Source organism: Schistocerca gregaria, chromosome X, assembly GCF_023897955.1.
Source record: "Schistocerca gregaria isolate iqSchGreg1 chromosome X, iqSchGreg1.2, whole genome shotgun sequence".
In the NCBI taxonomy this organism is placed as follows: Eukaryota; Metazoa; Arthropoda; class Insecta; order Orthoptera; family Acrididae; genus Schistocerca; species Schistocerca gregaria.
The window spans coordinates 305,082,229-305,103,749 of NC_064931.1; the positions used below are offsets into that span (position 1 = coordinate 305,082,229).

Here is a 21,521-nt window from a genome sequence, read left to right on the forward strand (position 1 = left end):
CTGACAAAGAAGTAGGTCTCTACTGCCTCGCCTGCTGTCACTTAACCACCTTCCTGCTCGTGACATGGTTCTGCTATCTCTTTCATTTTAACTATGGACTACCGCTTTTAGCATGCTATTTGTTTAAAATTTGATGAGAATGGCGAGTAGTGGCTCTAACGCAATTATCTTTCCGCGGTGACTTGTTAAAAGTAATCTACCACCTGAAGATCCGTCTTCAGTTGACCCCAAACCGGTTGTGACTTCTACTAAAAAATATTTTACAGCCAGTGGGATCATTTGATTCAATACTTGCTTCACAGTTATTACTAAAGATCAGGATGAATCAGCGTTCTGTTCCTGTGCACGCTGTTAGCACAATATCTTCGGACCACAAACGCCGCTGTCTGTATATGCCTATCCGTCGCAGTGACCTCGCTTTCATCACGTCTGCAAGTCGGACGCACAGTCCTATGGGTAACGTCTTTACTCCATTGTGACGTCCATACTCCTTCACAGAAGACAATTTCACGAGAACTACACCATTCTACCAGGAAATGCCACTAAAGTTTCCGAACATTTCTGTTGCACATTCGTATGGAAGCTCTACCAACCAGCTAAAATCCTAGTAGTGGGTGTCTGAAATCAATGCCTATTGTCAAGCATTCTTGATAAGGGCTCTAGACACTTGGAAAATACTTTAGAATTGTTGGTACTGGCGCCTTGTGTGCTATTTCTTTATGGATACATTTGATTTTTCCAGAACACTCCCACTCACCTTCTCAGTTGCTTGAGAACTAAATCAATACTCCCCTACAGATGTCGTTAGCATCTTGTAGGCGATTTCGCTTACAGATGCATTGAATTTTCCCAGTACACTTCTACTTGCCTTCCTTAATACCGATTTTATTTATTTGTTCTGTTCAGTTGTATTACTCCTAAATATCTGTACGATGTTAACTACTAATCTTGTAATTAGATACTACCAGGTTCTTCCTCCACGTTATAACCAATGTCATACATTTAAAATTGGCATATTTCATTACAATCAGAGGAAATTTTGACCTCAGTTTTCCGCGTTTCTTACAATCGTTCAACAATGATACTTTTCTCTACACAACAGCAACATCACCAGTCGTATAGAGCTGCAAACACTGTCTGTTAAATCGTTTATATGTAGTGGGATTTGTGGCATTTGCCTTCCAGTACAAGGCATTGTGTCCTATTAGTTAAATATTCTTCGACTAAAGACTTAAAATGTTCCAAATACGCTGGTTGTAGAATGCCTGAAACTTAATCCACATACAGCACACAAAACGACAAAAGCATTTGAGTGTTTCATGACCACACCATATGTTTTTTCTGCCTTATGTAAGGTTTATACGCGTTTGATTCCATTCTACTGACATGTATGACAACCGTTCTCACATTTATGTTAGTAATATATGACAACAGTTAACTGCTAACGAGTGGCCATGTACTTCCAAAGACAAACGAAGTCTCCGTCAACCGTTTTCTCCAGAAGGAAGAGGGACTTTGTCTTTCGACAACACTCATCACTGGTCGCTATGGTGTTCTGACCTTGCAGTCGCCAATAGCTCAAATAACTCTAAGTTCGACCACTCGAACATATTTCAATGACCCACAACCTAGTAGACTTGTGAAGTCCACGTACACGGCCATTTCATCACTTATCTCCCGATACTCGCTACCATGACCGTCCACAGCTTTGGACAGCAAAAGACTTTCTGCACAAGCACACTTGTCAAGGGATCCACACCTGCATTCGTCAGAAATTCTTTAGAAATCCACTAGAGACATCCGATGATCAAGAGGTTCATTACAGTTTATGTGAGGAATCGGGTAAGAATAACTTCAAATGCTATTCCAGCCCAAAAAGTAGATCGGTTTCAGCTTACAGGAATGATCAATGTGGTTTGATTTACGGTCCACATGTAGATTGTTAGAAACAATATGTAGTGATCTTGCACCAGTGTTAGTCAGAAATTATTTAGAAATCCTGCAGAAACATTCAGTATCTATATTTGACAGTTAACTAACTGCAATCTTCTGTGATGCTGCCGAACGGATAGAATGGATGTACTGCACCATCAGTTATCTGAAAATTGCAACCCATTCCCTGGATCCTCCGAATAAATTTACTCTTATGTCTTCCTTCACTGATGAGAACTGGCGACAATTGCTCACCGTTGCTGCACCAATCCTCTGCTCGCAGAGCGTTCACCGTCACTGGATCAGCGTACCTCTTACACGTCACTCAGCCGCCACCAGATGGTGCCGACTCCTCTGCCTAGTAGAGCTGACTGTTTTCTACTTCGAAATGGCGTACACAACTAGGCTGAACCATTACTGTAGTACCATATAATTCTTTTTCGGTAACCAGTATTTTCAACGTTTTTGACGATCGTGGCTCCTCTTGTCACTTGTTTAACTCTCAAATGTGGTGGATGCATGCCTAGAGCATATAACTTCACATATTTTTTTGACGGAATTGTGAGCTGCCTTCTGACTAAAGCGGTCTGCTTAATAGACACCATCACTCTAACTCAATAATTTCTTGGCTGTGAATTTTAAAAGCGTAGAACGTGAACCTTCGGCTCCTGAGGCAGTACACATGTCCATGTACCAGAGAACAAATGTGTGTCTCTTATTTCTGAATTTCCCTCCAGCACACGCGAAATAAAACTGTGTTGCAGGGCTTACGTGTGCGGCATTGCACAACTGAGATCATTCTAACCTGTGACAGTTTTTACTTTTCCAACGATTTAAATATGAACTAAAAGGTAAGTGTGCTTCTTGAATTTTCAAAATTGCCCACCATTTTAACTTAGTTATATGGACAGTTATGTCAGAGGGGTTGTGGGAGAGGGGTCGGTGATTGCAGTGTTATCATAAACAATGTACTAGTGGTGGCAATTAGAACTACCATCTTGGATTTAGAATTTTCCACAATTCTTAACTTAGGATGAGTAGGCTCTTAGCTTCTAAACTTGAGACTCAACGTCCATCGGTCTATGGCTACATACGGGCGACTGAGGCATTTTACAGTGTTGTGAGGATGATGGCAGGTGGCATGAAAGACGCCCTCCCGATGCAACAAATGTTTAAATAAAGACGCAGCTATTTCTATCCCACCCAACTACACACAACAGTAGTTCTTTAAACAACACAGCGTTTTAACGATAGTGTGACTCACGTGGCGTAAATTGTTTAAACTCCCTAGCTGTGTCAGTGGGCTTCACAGTTTTAAATTTAGGGTGAGTTCGTTTTTTAATCCCCCACATTTAGTACGCAGGACAGAATTATAAACTTAGATATCTGACAACCGTGCAGGCTGCATCCATACCCCATCTTAGATTCTATACATAGCTTCTACAGGGTGTTTCAAAAATGACCGGTATATTTGAAACGTCAATAAAAACTAAACGAGCAGCGATAGAAATACACCGTTTGTTGCAATATGCTTGGGACAATAGTACATTTTCAGGCGGACAAACTTTCGAAGTTACAATAGTTACAATTTTCAACAACAGATGGCGCTGCAAGTGATGTGAAAGATGTAGAAGACAACGCAGTCTGTGGGTGCGCCATTCTGTACGTCGTCTTTCTGCTGTAAGCGTGTGCTGTTCACAACGTGCAAGTGTGCTGTGGGCAACATGGTTTATTCCTTAGAACAGAGGATTTTTCTGGTGTTGGAATTCCACCGCCTAGAACACAGTGTTGTTGCAACAAGACGAAGTTTTCAACGGAGGTTTAATGCAACCAAAGGACCGAAAAGCGATACAATAAAGGATCTGTTAGAAAAATTTCAACGGATTGGGAACATGACGGATGCACGTGCTGGAAAGGTAGGGCGACCGCGTACGGCAACCACAGAGGGCAGCGCGCAGCTAGTGCAGCAGGTGATCCAACAGCGGCCTCGGGTTTCCGCTCGCCGTGTTGCAGCTGCGGTCCAAATGACGCCAACGTCCACGTATCGTCTCATGCGCCAGAGTTTACACCTCTATCCATACAAAATTAAAACGCGGCAACCCCTCAGCGCCGCTACCATTGCTGCACAAGAGACATTCGCTAACAATATAGTGCACAGGATTGATGACGGCGATATGCATGTGGGCAGCATTTGGTTTACTGACGAAGCTTATTTTTACCTGGACGGCTTCGTCAATAAACAGAACTGGCGCATATGGGGAACCAAAAAGCCCCATGTTGCAGTTCCATCGTCCCTGCATCCTCAAAAAGTACTAGCCTGGGCCGCCATTTCTTCCAAAGGAATCATTGGCCTATTTTTCAGATCCGAAACGATTACTGCATCACGCTATCTGGATATTCTTCGTGAATTTGTGGCGGTACAAACTGCCTTAGACGACACTGCGAACACCTTGTGGTTTATGCAAGATGGTGCCCAGCCACATCGCACGGCCGACGTCTTTAAGTTCCTGAATGAATATTTCGATGATCGTGTGATTGCTTTGGGCTATCCGAAACATACAGGAGGCGGCGTGGATTGGCCTCCCTATTCGCCAGACATGAACCCCTGTGACTTCTTTCTGTGGGGACACTTGAAAGAGCAGGTGTACCGCCAGAATCCAGAAACAATTGAACAGCTGAAGCAATACATCTCATCTGCACGTGAAACCATTCCGCCAGACACGTTGTCAAAGGTTTCGGGTAATTTCATTCAGAGACTACGCCATATTATTGCTACGCATGGTGGATATGTGGAAAATATCGTACTATAGAGTTTCCCAGACCGCAGCGCCATCTGCTGTTGACAATTGTAACTACTGTAATTTCGAAAGTTTGTCTGCCTGAAAATGTACTGTTGTCCCAAGCATATTGCAACAAACGGTGTATTTCTATCGCTGCTCGTTTAGTTTGTATTGCCGTTTCAAATATACCGGTCATTTTTGAAACACCCTGTATGATTTGTAATCAGGAAGACTATACCCATATGCCTTGGTCCACCATCTTGGATTGTGACATCATAGTACTGGGGAAAATCCAATAGCACAAGCAGCCTATTACTGTCACTTTGGTTTTTATACTTAAGGCAATTTAGCTGGATCTGCCACCTTGGACTTTAAATTTCCTGCCGTTTTACACTTATACAACAGGGATAATTTGAATTTCCTGCCTTTTTTGAATTTCCCACCATTTTACACAGCAGATGATTGGCCTATGGCGACATACAAGTGGAGGTAGAAATCTGGCAACATTGCATGACATCGTCGGAAATACGGCAACAATAAACACTGCGCTCGTACTGCCAAAGCCACCCTACTACCATGCACGCATCATTGTAAAGTTTTCATAATGAGAGCAAAGAGGGGAACACGCCACAGTAAGGAGAATCTAGCGTGGAAGGAGCACCTTGCGCATCGCTATACGACAGGAGAGGTCGCAGACGGTTCAGCTGGTACTGGCACCAACTCACAAGCGAAAGGGTTCATAAAAATCAACTTGCCGATTGATTTTACATTTACATCTATTTATTAGAATATTGTTGTTCTTGTTGTCTTCAGTCCTGAGACTGGTTTGATGCAGCTCTCCATGCTACTCTATCCTGTGCAAGCTGCTTCATCTCTCAGTACCTACTGCAACCTACATCCTTCTGAATCTGCTTAGTGTACTCATCTCTCGGTCTCCCTCTACGATTTTTACCCTCCACGCTGCCCTCCAATGCTAAATTTGTGATCCCTTGATGCCTCAAAACATGTCCTACCAACCGATCCCTTCTTCTAGTCAAGTTGTGCCACAAACTTCTCTTCTCCCCAATCCTATTCAATACCTCCTCATTAGTTACGTGATCTATCCACCTTATCTTCAGTATTCTTCTGTAGCACCACATTTCGAAAGCTTCTATTCTCTTCTTGTCCAAACTAGTTATCGTCCATGTTTCACTTCCATACATGGCTACACTCCAAACAAATACTTTCAGAAACGACTTCCTGATGCATAAATCTATATTTGATGTTAACAAATTTCTCTTCTTCAGAAACGCTTTCCTTGCCATTGCCAGTCTACATTTTATATCCTCTCTACTTCGACCATCATCAGTTATTTTACTTCCTAAATAGCAAAACTCCTTTACTACTTTAAGTGTCTCATTTCCTAATCTAATTCCCTCAGCATCACCCGATTTAATTTGACTACATTCCATTATCCTCGTTTTGCTTTTGTTAATGTTCATCTTATATCCTCCTTTCAAGACACTGTCCATTCCGTTCAACTGCTCTTCCAAGTCCTTTGCCGTCTCTGACAGAATTACAATGTCATCGGCGAACCTCAAAGTTTTTACTTCGTCTCCATGAATTTTAATACCTACTCCAAATTTTTCTTTTGTTTCCTTTACTGCTTGCTCAATATACAGATTGAATAACATCGGGGAGAGGCTACAACCCTGTCTCACTCCTTTTCCAACCACTGCTTCCCTTTCATGCCCCTCGACTCTTATGACTGCCATCTGGTTTCTGTACAAATTATAAATAGCCTTTCGCTCCCTGAATTTAGCCCTGCCACCTTTAGAATTTGAAAAAGAGTATTTCAGTCAACATTGTCAAAAGCTTTCTCTAAGTCTACAAATGCTAGAAACGTAGGTTTGCCTTTTCTTAATCTTTCTTCTAAGATAAGTCGTAAGGTCAGTATTGCCTCACGTGTTCCAACATTTCTACGGAATCCAAACTGATCCTCCCCGAGGTCTGCATCTACCAGTTTTTCCATTCGTCTGTAAAGAATTCGCGTTAGTATTTTGCAGCCGTGGCTTATTAAACTGATAGTTCGGTAATTTTCACATCTGTCAGCACCTGCTTTCTTTGGGATTGGAATTATTACATTCTTCTTGAAGTCTGAGGGTATTTCGTCTGTCTCATACATCTTGCTCACCAGCTGGTAGAGTTTTGTCAGGACTGGTTGTCCCAAGGCCGTCAGTAGTTCTAATGGAATGTTGTCTACTCCGGGGGCCTTGTTTCGACTCAGGTCTTTCAGTGCTCTTTCAAACTCTTCACGCCGTATCGTATCTCCCATTTCGTCTTCATCTACATCCTCTTCCATTTCCATAATATTGTCCTCAAGTACATCGCCCTTGTATAAACCTTCTATATACTCCTTCCACCTTTCTGCCTTCCCTTCTTTGCTTAGAACTGGGCTGCCATCTGAGCTCTTGATATTCATACACGTGGTTCTCTTCTCTCCAAAGGTCTCTTTAATTTTCCTGTAGGCAGAATCTATCTTACCCCTAGTGAGATAAGCTTCTACATCCTTACATTTGTCCTCTAGCCATCCCTGTTTAGCCATTTTGCACTTCCTGTCGATCTCATTTTTGAGACGTTTGTATTCCTTTTTGCCTGCTTCATTTACTGCATTTTTATATTTTCTCCTTTCATCAATTAAATTCAATATTTCTTCTGTTACCCAAGGATTTCTAGCAGCCCTCTTCTTTGTACCTACTTTATCCTCTGCTGCCTTCACTACTACATCCCTCAGAGCTACCCATTCTTCTTCTACTGTATTTCTTTCCCCTATTCCTGTCAATTGTTCCCCTATGCTCTCCCTGAAACTCTGTACAACCTCTGGTTCTTTCAGTTTATCCAGGTCCCATCTCCTTAATTTCCCACATTTTTGCAGTTTCTTCAGTTTTAATCTACAGGTCATAACCAATAGATTGTGGTCAGAGTCCACATCTGCCCCTGGAAATGTCTTACAACTTAAAACCTGGTTCCTAAATCTCTGTCTTACCATTATATAATCTATCTGATACCTTTTAGTATCTCCAGGGTTCTTCCACGTATACAACCTTCTTTCATGGTTCTTAAACCAAGTGGTAGCTATGATTAAGTTGTGCTCTGTGCAAAATTCTACTAGGCGGCTTCCTCTTTCATTTCTTAGCCCCAATCCATATTCACCTACTATGTTTCCTTCTCTCCCTTTTCCTACACTCGAATTCCAGTCACCCATTACTATTAAATTTTCGTCTCCCTTCACTATGTGAATAATTTCTTTTATTTCATCGTACATTTCTTCAATTTCTTCATCATCTGCAGAGCTAGTTGGCATATAAACTTGTACTACTCTAGTAGGTGTGGGCTTCGTATCTATCTTGGCCACAATAATGCGTTCACTATGCTGTTTGTAGTAGCTTACCCGCATTCCTATTTTCCTATTCATTATTAAACCTACTCCTGCATTACCCCTATTTGATTTTGTGTTTATAACCCTGTAGTCACCTGACCAGAAGTCTTGTTCCTCCTGCCACCGAACTTCACTAATTCCCACTATATCTAACTTTAACCTATCCATTTCCCTTTTTAAATTTTCTAACCTACCTGCCCGATTAAGGGATCTGACATTCCACGCTCCGATCCGTAGAACGCCAGTTTTCTTTCTCCTGATAACGACATCCTCCTGAGTAGTCCCCGCCCGGAGATCCGAATGGGGGACTATTTTACCTCCGGAATATTTTACCCAAGAGGATGCCATCATCATTTAATCATACAGTAAAGCTGCATGTCCTCGGGAAAAATTACGGCTGTAGTTTCCCCTTGCTTTCAGCCGTTCGTAGTACCAGCACAGCAAGGCCGTTTTGGTTAATGTTGCAAGGCCAGATCAGTCAATCATCCAGACTGTTGCCCCTGCAACTACTGAAAAGGCTGCTGCCCCTCTTCAGGAACCACACGTTTGTCTGGCCTCTCAACATATACCCCTCCGTTGTGGTTGCACCTACGGTACGGCCATCTGTATCGCTGAGGCACGCAAGCCTCCCCACCAACGGCAAGGTCCATGGTTCGTGGGGGGGGATTATAATATAGCTATACGTTATATTTGTTCCATTTAATTGATAATTATCTTATGACATATTAGTTTTATTTCTGTGAATGCGCATGTATATGCCCATGTTTTAGTGTTAGATATACTATGATTGTTATAATCTTCCAGTCGAAACAACTGACGGGAGGAAGCCGTTTTTCTTTTTATTCTTACGTTGTACTACGTTACATTAAATTTAAATGGCTCTCCTCTACCTGCCCCCTCAGTGTCAATGGTTCAATGTAACATTATTAATGTTTTGCCTCAATATTATCCTGCTGCTCTCCCTGTGTACACCATAATACTATATTTACGAATATGGGGCCTCTTTCACAAATGTAGCAGACTAAATGGTTACTTATACGACCTGTGTTGGTAATTTCCAGTCGGTAGCTTTGTATTTTAAAGTATTAAATCTGAAATTTAAATATTGTCAATTGTCTGTAGTTCTCAGAGATTGTTACATGCACATATTTGTGAAATGAGATCACCAAGCTGTTGCAGATTCTCATGCCTTTATTTTAACACGCAAAGAAGTTATACTGATGTTTTTATTTGTATGTGGAGACTTCAAATGGTTATTATGAGAGGCCAAGAAACTTTTATTGGATTTTACACTATCCTTCAAATTGACACAAATAAATGACACTATATTTCAGCAAAGTAACCAAGTATTTGTATACGACGGTCGGAACGTTCTATCAATGCTTCAATTCCTCGACGATAGTTCTCCGCTCCTTGTTGACTGAGCTATTTCAGAACTGCTGGGCAAACATCTTCATCGTTCAAAAGTAGTTCAAATGGCTCTGAGCACTATGGGACTTAACTGCTCAGGTCATCAGTCCCCTAGAACCTAGAACTACTTAAACCTAATAAACCTAAGGACATCACACACATCCCTGCCTGAGGCAGGATTCGAACCTGCGACCGTATCGGTCGCGCGGTTCCAGACTGTAGCGCCTAGAACCGCTCAGCCACTTCGGCCGGCATCTTCATCGTTGGAAAATCTCTTTCTCTCAGATGTTCTTTCAGCTTCCCAAAAGATGGAAAACGTATGTTGTAAGATCAACACTACCAGATTAGCATCTTCCTCGTCTGTGCGGCCTTCGTAAAATTGTTGGCACCGTTTCATTACGACTGGACGTGACATTGCATTTGGTCCAAACACCACCAGAATTTCACATTAATCTGTGTGCAGTCTATACTCTTTGCTCAGAATAATAGCAGTGTCCCATGTATTTAATGTTTGGGGTACCAACCCAGCTGAAGCGCCGTTTCAATTTTTTTCCCTAAACTGAAATTATTTCTTATTTTGTTGAAGGTTAAAGCTTAATAAGAGCACCTAAAGCTTGGCTTGAGAAAAACCTACCATATAAGTGATAAATGCACAGCAATAATTTGTTACATGCGATTGAGAGGATTTATAATCTCACTTATGATATATTGAGATTTTAGTGGTTTGTATGAAAACACATATCTGTGGGAGAATGAGATTTTATAGGTTTAGATTAAAGCATATGATTAGTAACTGGAATCAATGCTTGCTTCTCAATGTTACGTGGCACTGAAAGAAGTACTAAAAAGCACATGTCATCAACGGAGTTTAGTAGATTGAACTGAAATTTGGATATGACTAGTCACACTAAAACATGAAGAACTTCATGAGACAGTGCACTATGTAAAGTGCCACACAAATTGTACTCTGTTGCCTAGTACAATGGCTGCTATAATTTCCCACTTATCCACTGAATTAATGCACGGTGTTTGCACTTTTCATTGGTACAGTTTAATGATCTACAAATAAGATTTGCAACATAAGTGGGTTCTAAACACAAAAGTAATGAATTACTTACTGTAGAATTAGCATCTGTATTGCAAACACCAGTTCCGACAGTGTTATTCGATTGTGCCAACTCTCAAAACCTGAAATAAAAATGGTCACTGTTAGTTTCGTGTAAAAGTTTCTGAAGAGTAATTGAGTTATTCTATTAGCCAGTCAACTGGCAAAAGAGTCCTAAGCCATATCATTCACTCATTAATATATCCAGATATTAGCATTTCATTCATAAAGCATGACGCAGTTTACTTGTAAATGCTGTATTTGGTTGGTAACATTGGTTGCAGTGGACGATTTGCTCACAGTTGCGCTACCACTCTCCACCTTGTTCGTTCCATAAGGTTAATACCTGGGCAGACTTGTCTGTAGAAGATGGAAGTGTCTAACTGTTTGACTTTCCTAAACACCCTTCGGCATCCAATAGATCAGTTGTTGCCTCGCTGTAAAGTAAGACATCCAGAAAAAATTCAATTTCACTGTTACACCAGATAAAGGCCATTATTCCGCAACTCTAGTGGTTTTGTATAGTCAAATGATTGTACCGATTGGTCATTAGAAAACTTGCAAGGAACTTACGTTATGTGGGCTGTATGCAAATCAGGAGGAATGTAATTCTAGTCGCTCGGATACTTTTGAGCGTGATAGAACTTTCTTTCCTTTTCGTATTTAAAGACTTCATTAATTTGTTCCTCATCATTATAACAATCTTTGTAGCATTCTTTCGAGCTATTGTGGAGATCAAATGTTCCCTCACCAGCGTAGCTGCGCCACCAAAAGAAGCTGCGTAACACTATTTTCCTTTGTGTCTCTGTTCTTTCAAAATACTGCCTTGCATCCGATCTCTGTTTTGATATGTCTAAAATAAATATTTATTTTCTGATTACGAATTTAATAATACTGTCAGATAAAGCACTCACGCCAGAGGAATACGAGATTCTACATAAACTTCAATGTATCTGCTTCTTTGGCATGTCTATGAGAACTTCATGTGGTTTAATAAAGGTATCTGGTGTGAGGTTTTTGTTCAGATGGAAGATTAAGGCGCTTTTGACACGGATTCTACACTTCCGGTGTTTTTTTATCTCAAGATGGTCTGAAATACATAAACTGGTTGTAAAATAAAAGCAGTTAAATCAGAAGTGGCCAGTGTACCTATACATTATGAGTTCACACAGTTGCTAAAAAGAATTTCTAGCAGATACAAGCACTGGCGTCTTCTCTCATTTCATCCACACGGGTCCTCTGCCCAATAATTTGGAACTGTAGGACGGAGACATTTTATCAGCGAGGTTTCTTTATGCCACTCACTTTGCTGTTGAGCTTATTATCAACAGTAAAAGAAAGGCAGAGATATTTTACGTTCCTCTCAGGCACATTTCCAATTCAATGTCTCTGGTAAACGTGTCCTCCCTCGATTTCCTCTGCACAGATAAAGCTTTCTGTCGTTTGTAATGTATTTATGATCTCAGTTTTCTTTGTTGGAATGTTTTGAGGGAATCCATCCACGCAAGTGCACTTGCTAGTGCGTGTATTCCTGCTAATGTTATTTTCTTATCCTGGATGGAAACGTCGACTTCTTAACTGGATTTTTACTTACTGTTGCTGCTGCTGATCGGTTGACTGCTTTGTGACAGTCTCTCTCCGACCCCTGAGCTTTGCGTGCTGCGGGCATATGGATACCAGGGGATGGGCGTGCGGCTGCCGGCATACATGTGCGGATCTCTCCTCACTGGCGCTCGCAAGATGTTGCGATGTCCCTGCCTGAGGGGGGTAGCGTGTCCGGCACTCCTGGCAGTCGGCAGAGTTTATGTGATCGGCTGGATTTCTTTCTCCTGATATATTTGGTGGATATGTTACAGTGGAGGAGGGAGCTTGTGTTCTCAAATGTTGGTGCACACAACACCTCAGATATATTTCGTGCTACTACGTATTTGTGGCAGAAATTTCATTACTTGTTTTCCATACTGTTTGTGTTTGATACACAAACGTTGACAAAATGTTTTAATACAATGAAGGATAATTGTGTGATGTTGGTGAGTGTTTTAATCGATCTATTTGACTCCTGTAATCTGTTAAACAATTAATTTGATAGGGGATATCGAAACTGCGTCAGCTCTTCCTTTGACCCAGCATGTTAGAGCTCATTTCATTACTTCTCTTCAAATCTCATTAATCATGGAATGGAATCACACAGCAACAGAACGTACCAGCGTGACTTCAAACACTTTCTTACAGGAAATGTTCAAAATGTCCTCCGTTAACGAGGATACATGCATCCACCCTCCGTCGCATGGAATCCGTGATGCGCTGATGCACCCCTGGAGAATGGCATATTGTATCACAGCCGTCCACAATACGAGCACGAAGAGTCTCTACATTTGGTACCGGGGTTGCGTAGAGAAGAGCTTTCAAATGCCCCCAAAAAATGAAAGTCAAGAGGGTTGGGGTCAGGAGAGCGTGGAGGCCATGGAATTGGTCCGCCTCTACCAATCCATCGGTCACCGAATCTGTTGTTGAGAAGCGTACGAACACTTCGACTGAAATGTGCAGGAGCTCCATCGTGCATGAACCATATGTTGTGTAGTATTTGTAAAGGCACATGTTCTAGCAGCACAGGTAGAGTATCCCGTATGAAATCATGATAACGTGCTCTATTGAGAGTAGGTGGAAAAACATGGGGCCCAATCAAGACATCACCAACAATGCCTGCCCAAACGTTCACAGAAAATCTGTGTTGATGACGTGACTGCACAATTGCACCGAAGTCAACATTACCTTCCTTCAATTGGGCCAACTGGCGGTGAATCGAGGAAGCACAGTACATAATAATGAGCTCTAACATGGAAATTACGCGTTTCCGGACACATGTCCACATAACATCTTTTCTTTATTTGTGCGTGAGGAATGTTTCCTGGAAGTTTGGCAGTACCTTTTTGTAACACCCTGTATAAGGGAGAAATTTACATTTAGCATGAGAAATTTGAGGTGTATGGTAAGCAACTTCGCTGTCTCGGATTGGATAAAATTGATTTTTTTTTAAAAAAAAGGGGGTCTATGTTGGGTGGAATCGGTTAGAGCTACTGTATACATCCAAGCTGCGGGAGTGATAACGAGGAGTTGGCGACCGGAAGTCACGGATTAGCTCAGCCTGAGATGGGCGGTTGGAATGCGCCAACCTGTCTGCTCCTGTCCGCAGTAGCGAGGACTAGAGAAGTGACTGGTGTTCTGCGCGAGCGGCAACAGAAGCAGATGTGTGTGTTGGTTCAAAATGATGGGTTTTTGCGTTAGATGATTACTGCATCCATGTAACTTGGTCGGTTGACTGCTTGGTGACAGTCTGCCTCTGACCTCCGAGCATTCGGTGTGGCAGACATGTGGATGCTATCGGATGGGTGTGCAGCTGCCACCATAGCCGATGTGTGTGCGCTCAGCAACACTCACGAGATGATGCAATGTCCCTGCCAGTGGCAGATGGCGTGACCGCGGCTTCTGGCAGTCGCCGGACGGCGCGCTGTTTGAAATCGCAAGTTTATGTGATCGCTTGGATTTTTTTCACCTGATATATTCAGTGGAAACGTTGCATTGGAGATGGTGATTGTTTTCTTAAATGCCAGTGCATACAAGACCTCACATATATTTTGAGCTACTATCTATTTGTGGCAGAAATTTCATTACTTGATTTGTATGATGTTTCTGTGTTGATACTCAAATGCTGAATAAATGTTTTACTGTGAGCAAGCATCATCGTATGTTGGTAGTGAGTCTTTTAGGTCATCTGTTTGACTCCTGTAAATTGTTAAACAATTAATTTGATAGGGTAGGGTAAATGGACTAATTTTGATATCGAAAATGCGATAGCTCTCCCTTTGCCACCTGCATCAGCCAATAGGAACACATTATTCTGAGGAGAGAGGAAAACCTCCGTCTGCGTATTTGGTATTTGGAGATGTTGGTTCACACAGACAAACAGGAAGGGTCTTGAGAGACATAAAGACAGGTAGCGAATCTGAAATTTCCCCTATCAACAGAATGCCGCCAGCTGATGCTTTGTTTTGGAGCCGCAAGATCAGAGGAGGTCGATATCTGGTCTGTGATTGTTAGTATTTAGTATCATGATGTGTACTTAGGGAAAAAAATTAAAATTTGTGGTAAGTTCTATGGGACCAAACTGCTGAGGTCATCCATCCCTAGGCTTACACACTACTTACTCTACCTTAAACTAACTTACGCTAAGGAGAACACACACACCTGTGCCCGAAGGAGGAATGGAACCCATACCGCGCTTCATGTAATTAGGATACCGGGCAGTTTTCGATCTTCATGGAGACGTCCAGACGATAGACGCACATGAGGGAGACCCCAAACAACAGTGGTTATTATACTGCACTTCATTCCATTCCTTGGTGCTTACAGTTGTCATGTCATGGGGTGTGGGGGTGGGATGCAGATGAGAGCCCTACTCGAGCGAGTGAGCTTTATCTCCCGCAAACTGATTAAATAAAGAAAGTGCATCAGTACTTTATTGACACTGATTTGAATTTCGTGTCGTGGGATTCTTCCTCTGCAGCATAGGGTGAGTCTTTTTCCCTCCAATTTTTTCTGGGAGGGGTTGAGGGCTGGGACGTCCTCTGGTGGTGGCATTGTGCGTTATCTCAGTCGATCTCTGCATGTCAAGGTGAGCACACACACGAAAATTTCCCAACGAGGCAACATCTCCAATCTACAGCAGTGTAGTTATGTAATTCGAACATGTAGTTGCTGTAGGTGAGCTTATCCCGCCAAATAAAAAGAATCGACCCCTGAAAATCGAATTTTATAAATTTTCAGTATTTCCTTTGCTATGTTATTGAATTTCCTGCCGTGAGATTCTTCCTCTCCAACACAGACTGGCTTCTTTATATGTCAGTTTCCATATGGGGGAGGGAACAGGGTGGGGTGTGGGGTGGGAGTGCTGTAGGGATTTCCAAGCAGGGAATAATTCATTTTTCGATTTAGTTAATTGGTCAGTTAATTTGATATAAAAAGTGTGTGTGTGTGTGTCAGAGAGGGGGAGGAGGGAGGGCTGGAGGCTTACAGAGGGGTGGGGAAGGAGGAGTGGGAGGAGGAGGGCTGGGAGGCTTTCTCAAAATGATTGATTATCCCCAGAGATTCGTAAGTCAACCCCAAGGGGTCAAAAACTACTTAGCAGAAAATTAGGTTAAGGAGTGGGGGAGGGGGTCATAAATCATTCAAGGCTGCCCTTGAATGTATGCAGTCAGCACTAACAAAGTGCACCAGAACGATGTTAATCCCACTGCTGTCAGGCCGCATGTTGGGTGGCAGTCAGGCTGGTATCTTACCTTGTCAGTAGCGTCTCCAGGCACGTCTTCACTGGCCATCAAGAGGACATGCAACAACTCTATCAGTCAATGCCAAGCGGAATAACTGCTTGCATAAGGGCCAGAGGTGGATCAACACGTTATTGACTTTCTCAGTTTGTGAACCTTTTTCTCTCATCCAGGTTTTTTTTCCGAAAAATTGTAATCATTTATTTGCCGTGTAGATTTCCGCATGCTAGAGCTTGAAAATACAGCCGATCGGGGAGGTCGAGCGGTTCTACGCGCTGCAGTCTGGAACCGCGCGACCGCTACGGTCGCAGGTTCGAATCCTGCCTCGGGCATGGATGTGTGTGATGTCCTTAGGGTAGTTAGGTTTAAGTAGTTCTAAGTTCTAGGGGACTGATTACCTTAGAAGTTAAGTCCCATAGTGCTCAAAGCCATTTGAACCATTTTGATAAGACATGAAAACTTTTATGATGCACCAGAAGTCGAACCCAGACGGCCGCCTTACAGGGAGGCCTTGAGGAGTTTGAAATCTTGAGTAAACAACGAATTGATGGAACTGCATCGTCAGGAAGGGATCAAATCCCTCGAATGGGAAGATCCGAGTTCTAATCTCAGTCCAGAACCAATATATTCAACAAATGAAGCTCAAATAAAAGTTTAAATAAGTGCTCTATGGCCTAAGATGGCGTTTGATTTATAATTCGAATCAAATTAATGAGTGTAACAAAGCTTGCTGGTAACAGACTTTGTACAAGTCGCCATTTCCGCCTCTTTCGGGGCTTAACCTAATTTCTAGTTGGTAGAGAAGGGATATCATGTTTAAAGCAGTGGCGAAGCTCTTCAGAGGCTTCTGAGGCTTAGCCTACCAAAAATTTGAAAAAAATCTTACAGGTATAATACAACAAGGCATTGAAAATAGTGTAAGTTTGTTTTGTATGTTACCACAGTTTCATTCGATCCTTCCGTGAGATGAGAATTCACTGAGTTATGCATGCCATACACTTTAACTTGTGTTATTTCGCCCACTTTTCAGTCCTCGTTTAACGTGTGTCGTAGCAGTCGCTGTCACTATGGGATGTTTATACACTCCTGGAAATGGAAAAAAGAACACATTGACATCGGTGTGTCAGACCCACCATACTTGCTCCGGACACTGCGAGAGGGTTGTACAAGCAATGATCACACGCACGGCACAGCGGACACACCAGGAACCGCGGTGTTGGCCGTCGAATGGCGCTAGCTGCGCAGCAGTTGTGCACCGCCGCCGTCAGTGTCAGCCAGTTTGCCGTGGCATACGGAGCTCCATCGCAGTCTTTAACACTGGTAGCATGCCGCGACAGCGTGGACGTGAACCGTATGTGCAGTTGACGGACTTTGAGCGAGGGCGTATTGTGGGCATGCGGGAGGCCGGGTGGACGTACCGCCGAATTGCTCAACACGTGGGGCGTGAGGTCTCCACAGTACATCGATGTTGTCGCCAGTGGTCGGCGGAAGGTGCACGTGCCCGTCGAACTGGGACCGGACCGCAGCGACGCACGGATGCACGCCAAGACCGTAGGATCCTACGCAGTGCCGTAGGGGACCGCACCGCCACTTCCCAGCAAATTAGGGACACTGTTGATCCTGGGGTATCGGCGAGGACCATTCGCAACCGTCTCCATGAAGCTGGGCTACAGTCCCGCACATCGTTAGGCCGTCTTCCGCTCACGTCCCAACATCATGCAGCCCGCCTCCAGTGGTTTCGCGACAGGCGTGAATGGAGGGACGAATGGAGACGTGTCGTCTTCAGCGATGAGAGTCGCTTCTGCCTTGGTGCCAATGATGGTCGTTTGCGTGTTTGGCGCCGTGCAGGTGAGCGCCACAATCAGGACTGCATACGACCGAGGCACACAGGGCCAACATCCGGCATCATGGTGTGGGGAGCGATCTCCTACACTGGCCGTACACCTCTGGTGATCGTCAAGGGGACACTGAATAGTGCACGGTACATCCAAACCGTCATCGAACCCATCGTTCTACTATTCCTAGACCGGCAAGGGAACTTGCTGTTCCAACAGGACAATGCACGTCCGCATGTATCCCGTGCCACCCAACGTGCTCTAGAAGGTGTAAGTCAACTACCCTGGCCAGCAAGATCTCCGGATCTGTCCCCCATTGAGCATGTTTGGGACTGGATCAAGCGTCGTCTCACGTGGTCTGCACGTCCAGCACGAACGCTGGTCCAACTGAGGCGCCAGGTGGAAATGGCATGGCAAGCCGTTCCACAGGACTACATCCAGCATCTCTACGATCGTCTCCATGGGAGAATAGCAGCCTGCATTGCTGCGAAAGGTGGATATACACTGTACTAGTGCCGACATTGTGCATGCTCTGTTGCCTGTGTCTATGTGCCTGTGGTTCTGTCAGTGAGATCATGTGATGTATCTGACCCCAGGAATGTGTCAATAAAGTTTCGCCTTCCTGGGACAATGAATTCACGGTGTTCTTATTTCAATTTCCAGGAGTGTATTTTTGTTTATTCATTTTTGATTATGATTGAGCAAAGCATAAGGCTGGCTAGCTATGAACGAAGGTTTCAGTTTGCCTTGTTGGAAATCGAGTGGGCTGAGTGGCTACGTAGCGATTCCGGCGTGACCACAGGTACTCTGTCACAAAGGCTCTAATGGAAGGAGACCTAGAGGTGCTGATTTTCGCAGAAGTGTCTATAGTAAGCTCCTGACTGTCCATGTTGGCTACTAATACGGTTTTCTTCTTTGAAAGAAGTTACCGACTAGCCGCCACAGAACTGCCATGTGTGACGAATTCACATGGAAGAGAACGATATGGCGTCGCTAGCCTGCGTGGGAAAACTCGTTGCCTTCCCTCCAAAATGGAGTTATCCATTCATGTAAATCTTGTCCAACAACGTGCTTTGGCGCGAAGGGATCGTCCAGTGAACAGAATCTGACTAGGAGTCAATATCAACTTTCTGCGTACTAACATGCATTCAATGAGCCATAAAATGTAAATTTGTATATGGCTCCCCTGTATTCTGGAGAAGAAAGCGTAATCCTCGCTGGTCATTGTGGCAATACCTGGAGATCCTCCCCTCCAGATTGAGTTTTGCGAGAGGCAGACAGTTAAGAGGAGACGAGGATTCAGTTTCGGAATTAGCCGTGGAGAGGTTCTAACATCGGAGGCAGCTATTCTTGGGCGCCAAATCAGCCATTCCGTGCATTCCGTGCTGATCTGTGCATTGGGGCACGTGTTCGCTCAGTTCTAAGCAAATTTCGCAACTAGCGCTGTCCGTCATCTGAGAAGCTGACAATTTGCAGCGCAACTTAGATGGCTTGATTATTCGTCTTGTTTCGCGAGTCTTGTACTCGATTACTTTGCATCTGCGAGCTGTGCAGATTACTAAAGTTCGCTGCATTTCCTAAGCAATATCCCACTTCGATTTGACGTATTCTCCAATGTGTTGGGGGTAGAATAAGATAAAGATAAGCTTTTAGGGAGCCACAGTTTGCCGTTACTGTTCAGAGAACTGATTATTATTACGATAGTTAACTGCTTAATAGTCGTTTTCTTTGGTTCATGTAGAGCCTTATTCACAATAAACCGATGTCATTTAGTTCATTCTTGCTTTGCAATTATAAACCCCACTGTCCTACAACTAATCCTAACCAGACGACCCGTAATTAATAAATATAATTAGTTACATGCATATATAATTTGTTGTCTTACTGTGACGGTATTTTCGTTGAAATACAGGTGTCCATCCTTCGGAGATTTTGATTAATTTCTTTGAATTAATGCACAACGAGCATTGCACTCATCCGTCTAGCATTTTAGTTTTGAGGTCGTAAGAGAGGTAGGCAGAGAGCACCCACAACTGCCGAGCCCCAGCACTATCTCATTAGGACGCTATCAGCTGAACACCGTGAAAGTATTAAATTTCACTTATTTCAGTAGAATAGTTCGCGATTGTATGTGATGGTTGTGGAGAGAGAACACTTGTATCCTTATTTCGCTAATTAGGTGACAACCCAGCTGCAAACTGGACTTAAGAAATAAAGTGCGCTTTTAAAGATACGCCATTCACACCAATCTTAGACATTAAAATAGTTGATTGGAAACACAACAGCAGAATTTCAATTTTCTTAACATAAAAAGTATCCTTGGCTCACAGGTTGCTCTCTAACAAATAAATTGTATAGCTACACTTATGTTTTGTTTAGATAGTCTAGGACTGAAAAAGAATGGACGTCAGCTTCTTTTGGAGTATGTGCGACAAGAAAATTTTGACAGAAAAGCCAAGAAACACCAGAATTCAAGTAGGCATCTTCACAACCAAAAGAGTTACCAGTTCTTGGGCTATGGACAAACTGAACATTCAGTTTCTGAAAGAGCCAAACATCTAGCCATAAAACACAATGAATTATGAAACAAAATAGATTCGTAATTGAGGGATTTATTGATGTTATTTGTTTCTTGGGCAAGCTAGAACTTGCATTCAGAGGACAATTTGAAGATGGAAGTTCCGATGACAACTAACCCATTCTTTAACAAAGAACGACTGGAAAATGAGTTAGGAAACATTTATACTGGACAAACATAAATATTTATCAACTTCAGATTTTCTTATATTCATAATGGACAGTGATCTTCAAACTATTTATAGCAAATTGACAAAACTTGTCAAATTTATTCTTACATTCCATGTCTCTACAGCGTCACCGGAAAGAGGTATGAGACCCATAAGAGGATTAGAAACTGTCTACAGATTTCAATGACAAATGATAAGTTTAATTCTCTTTGCATAGTTGCCACAGAGAAAAACCCAGTTAAACAGAGAACCGACTCGTGGCGATAACATATTAGACCTTCTGGTGACAAACAGACCCGAACTATTTGAATCAGTTAATGCAGAACAGGGAATCAGCGATCATAAAGCGGTTACTGCATCGATGATTTCAGCCGTAAATAGAAATATTAAAAAAGGTAGGAAGATTTTTCTGTTTAGCAAAAGTGACAAAAAGCAGATTAGAGAGTACCTGACGTCTCAACACAAAAGTTTTGTCTCAAGTACAGATAGTGTTGAGGATCAGTGGACAAAGTTCAAAACCATCGTACAATATGCGTTAGATGAGTATGTGCCAAGCAAGATCGCAAGAGATGGGAAAGAGCCACCGTGGTACAACAACCGAGTTAGAAAACTGCTGCGGAAGCAAAGGGAACTTCACAGCAAACATAAACATAGCCAAAGCCTTGCAGACAAACAAAAATTACGCGAAGTGAAATGTATTGTGTGGAGGGCTATGCGAGAGGCTTTCAATGAATTCGAAAGTAAAGTTCTATGTACTGACTTGGCAGAAAATCCTAAGAAATTTTGGTCCTATGTCAAAGCGGTAGGTCGATCAAAACAAAATGTCCAGACACTCTGTGACCAAAATGGTACTGAAACAGAGGATGACAGACTGAAGGCCGAAATACTAAATGTCTTCTTCCAAAGCTGTTTCACAGAGGAAGACTGCACTGTGCTTCCTTCTCTAGATTGTCGCACAGTTGACAAAATG

At 42.9% G+C, this 21,521-nt stretch overlaps 1 protein-coding gene across 1 annotated transcript in view; it reads right to left on the reverse strand.

Annotated features, from left to right (window-relative positions):
• LOC126298718 (uncharacterized) overlaps positions 1 to 21,521 on the reverse strand; it is a 199,802-nt gene that overhangs the window by 78,436 nt on the left and 99,845 nt on the right. Inside the window, exon 3 of the mRNA XM_049990144.1 lies at positions 10,659 to 10,728. Coding sequence (XP_049846101.1) covers positions 10,659 to 10,728 — 70 coding nt within the window. The remainder of the gene's footprint in view (positions 1 to 10,658; positions 10,729 to 21,521) is intronic.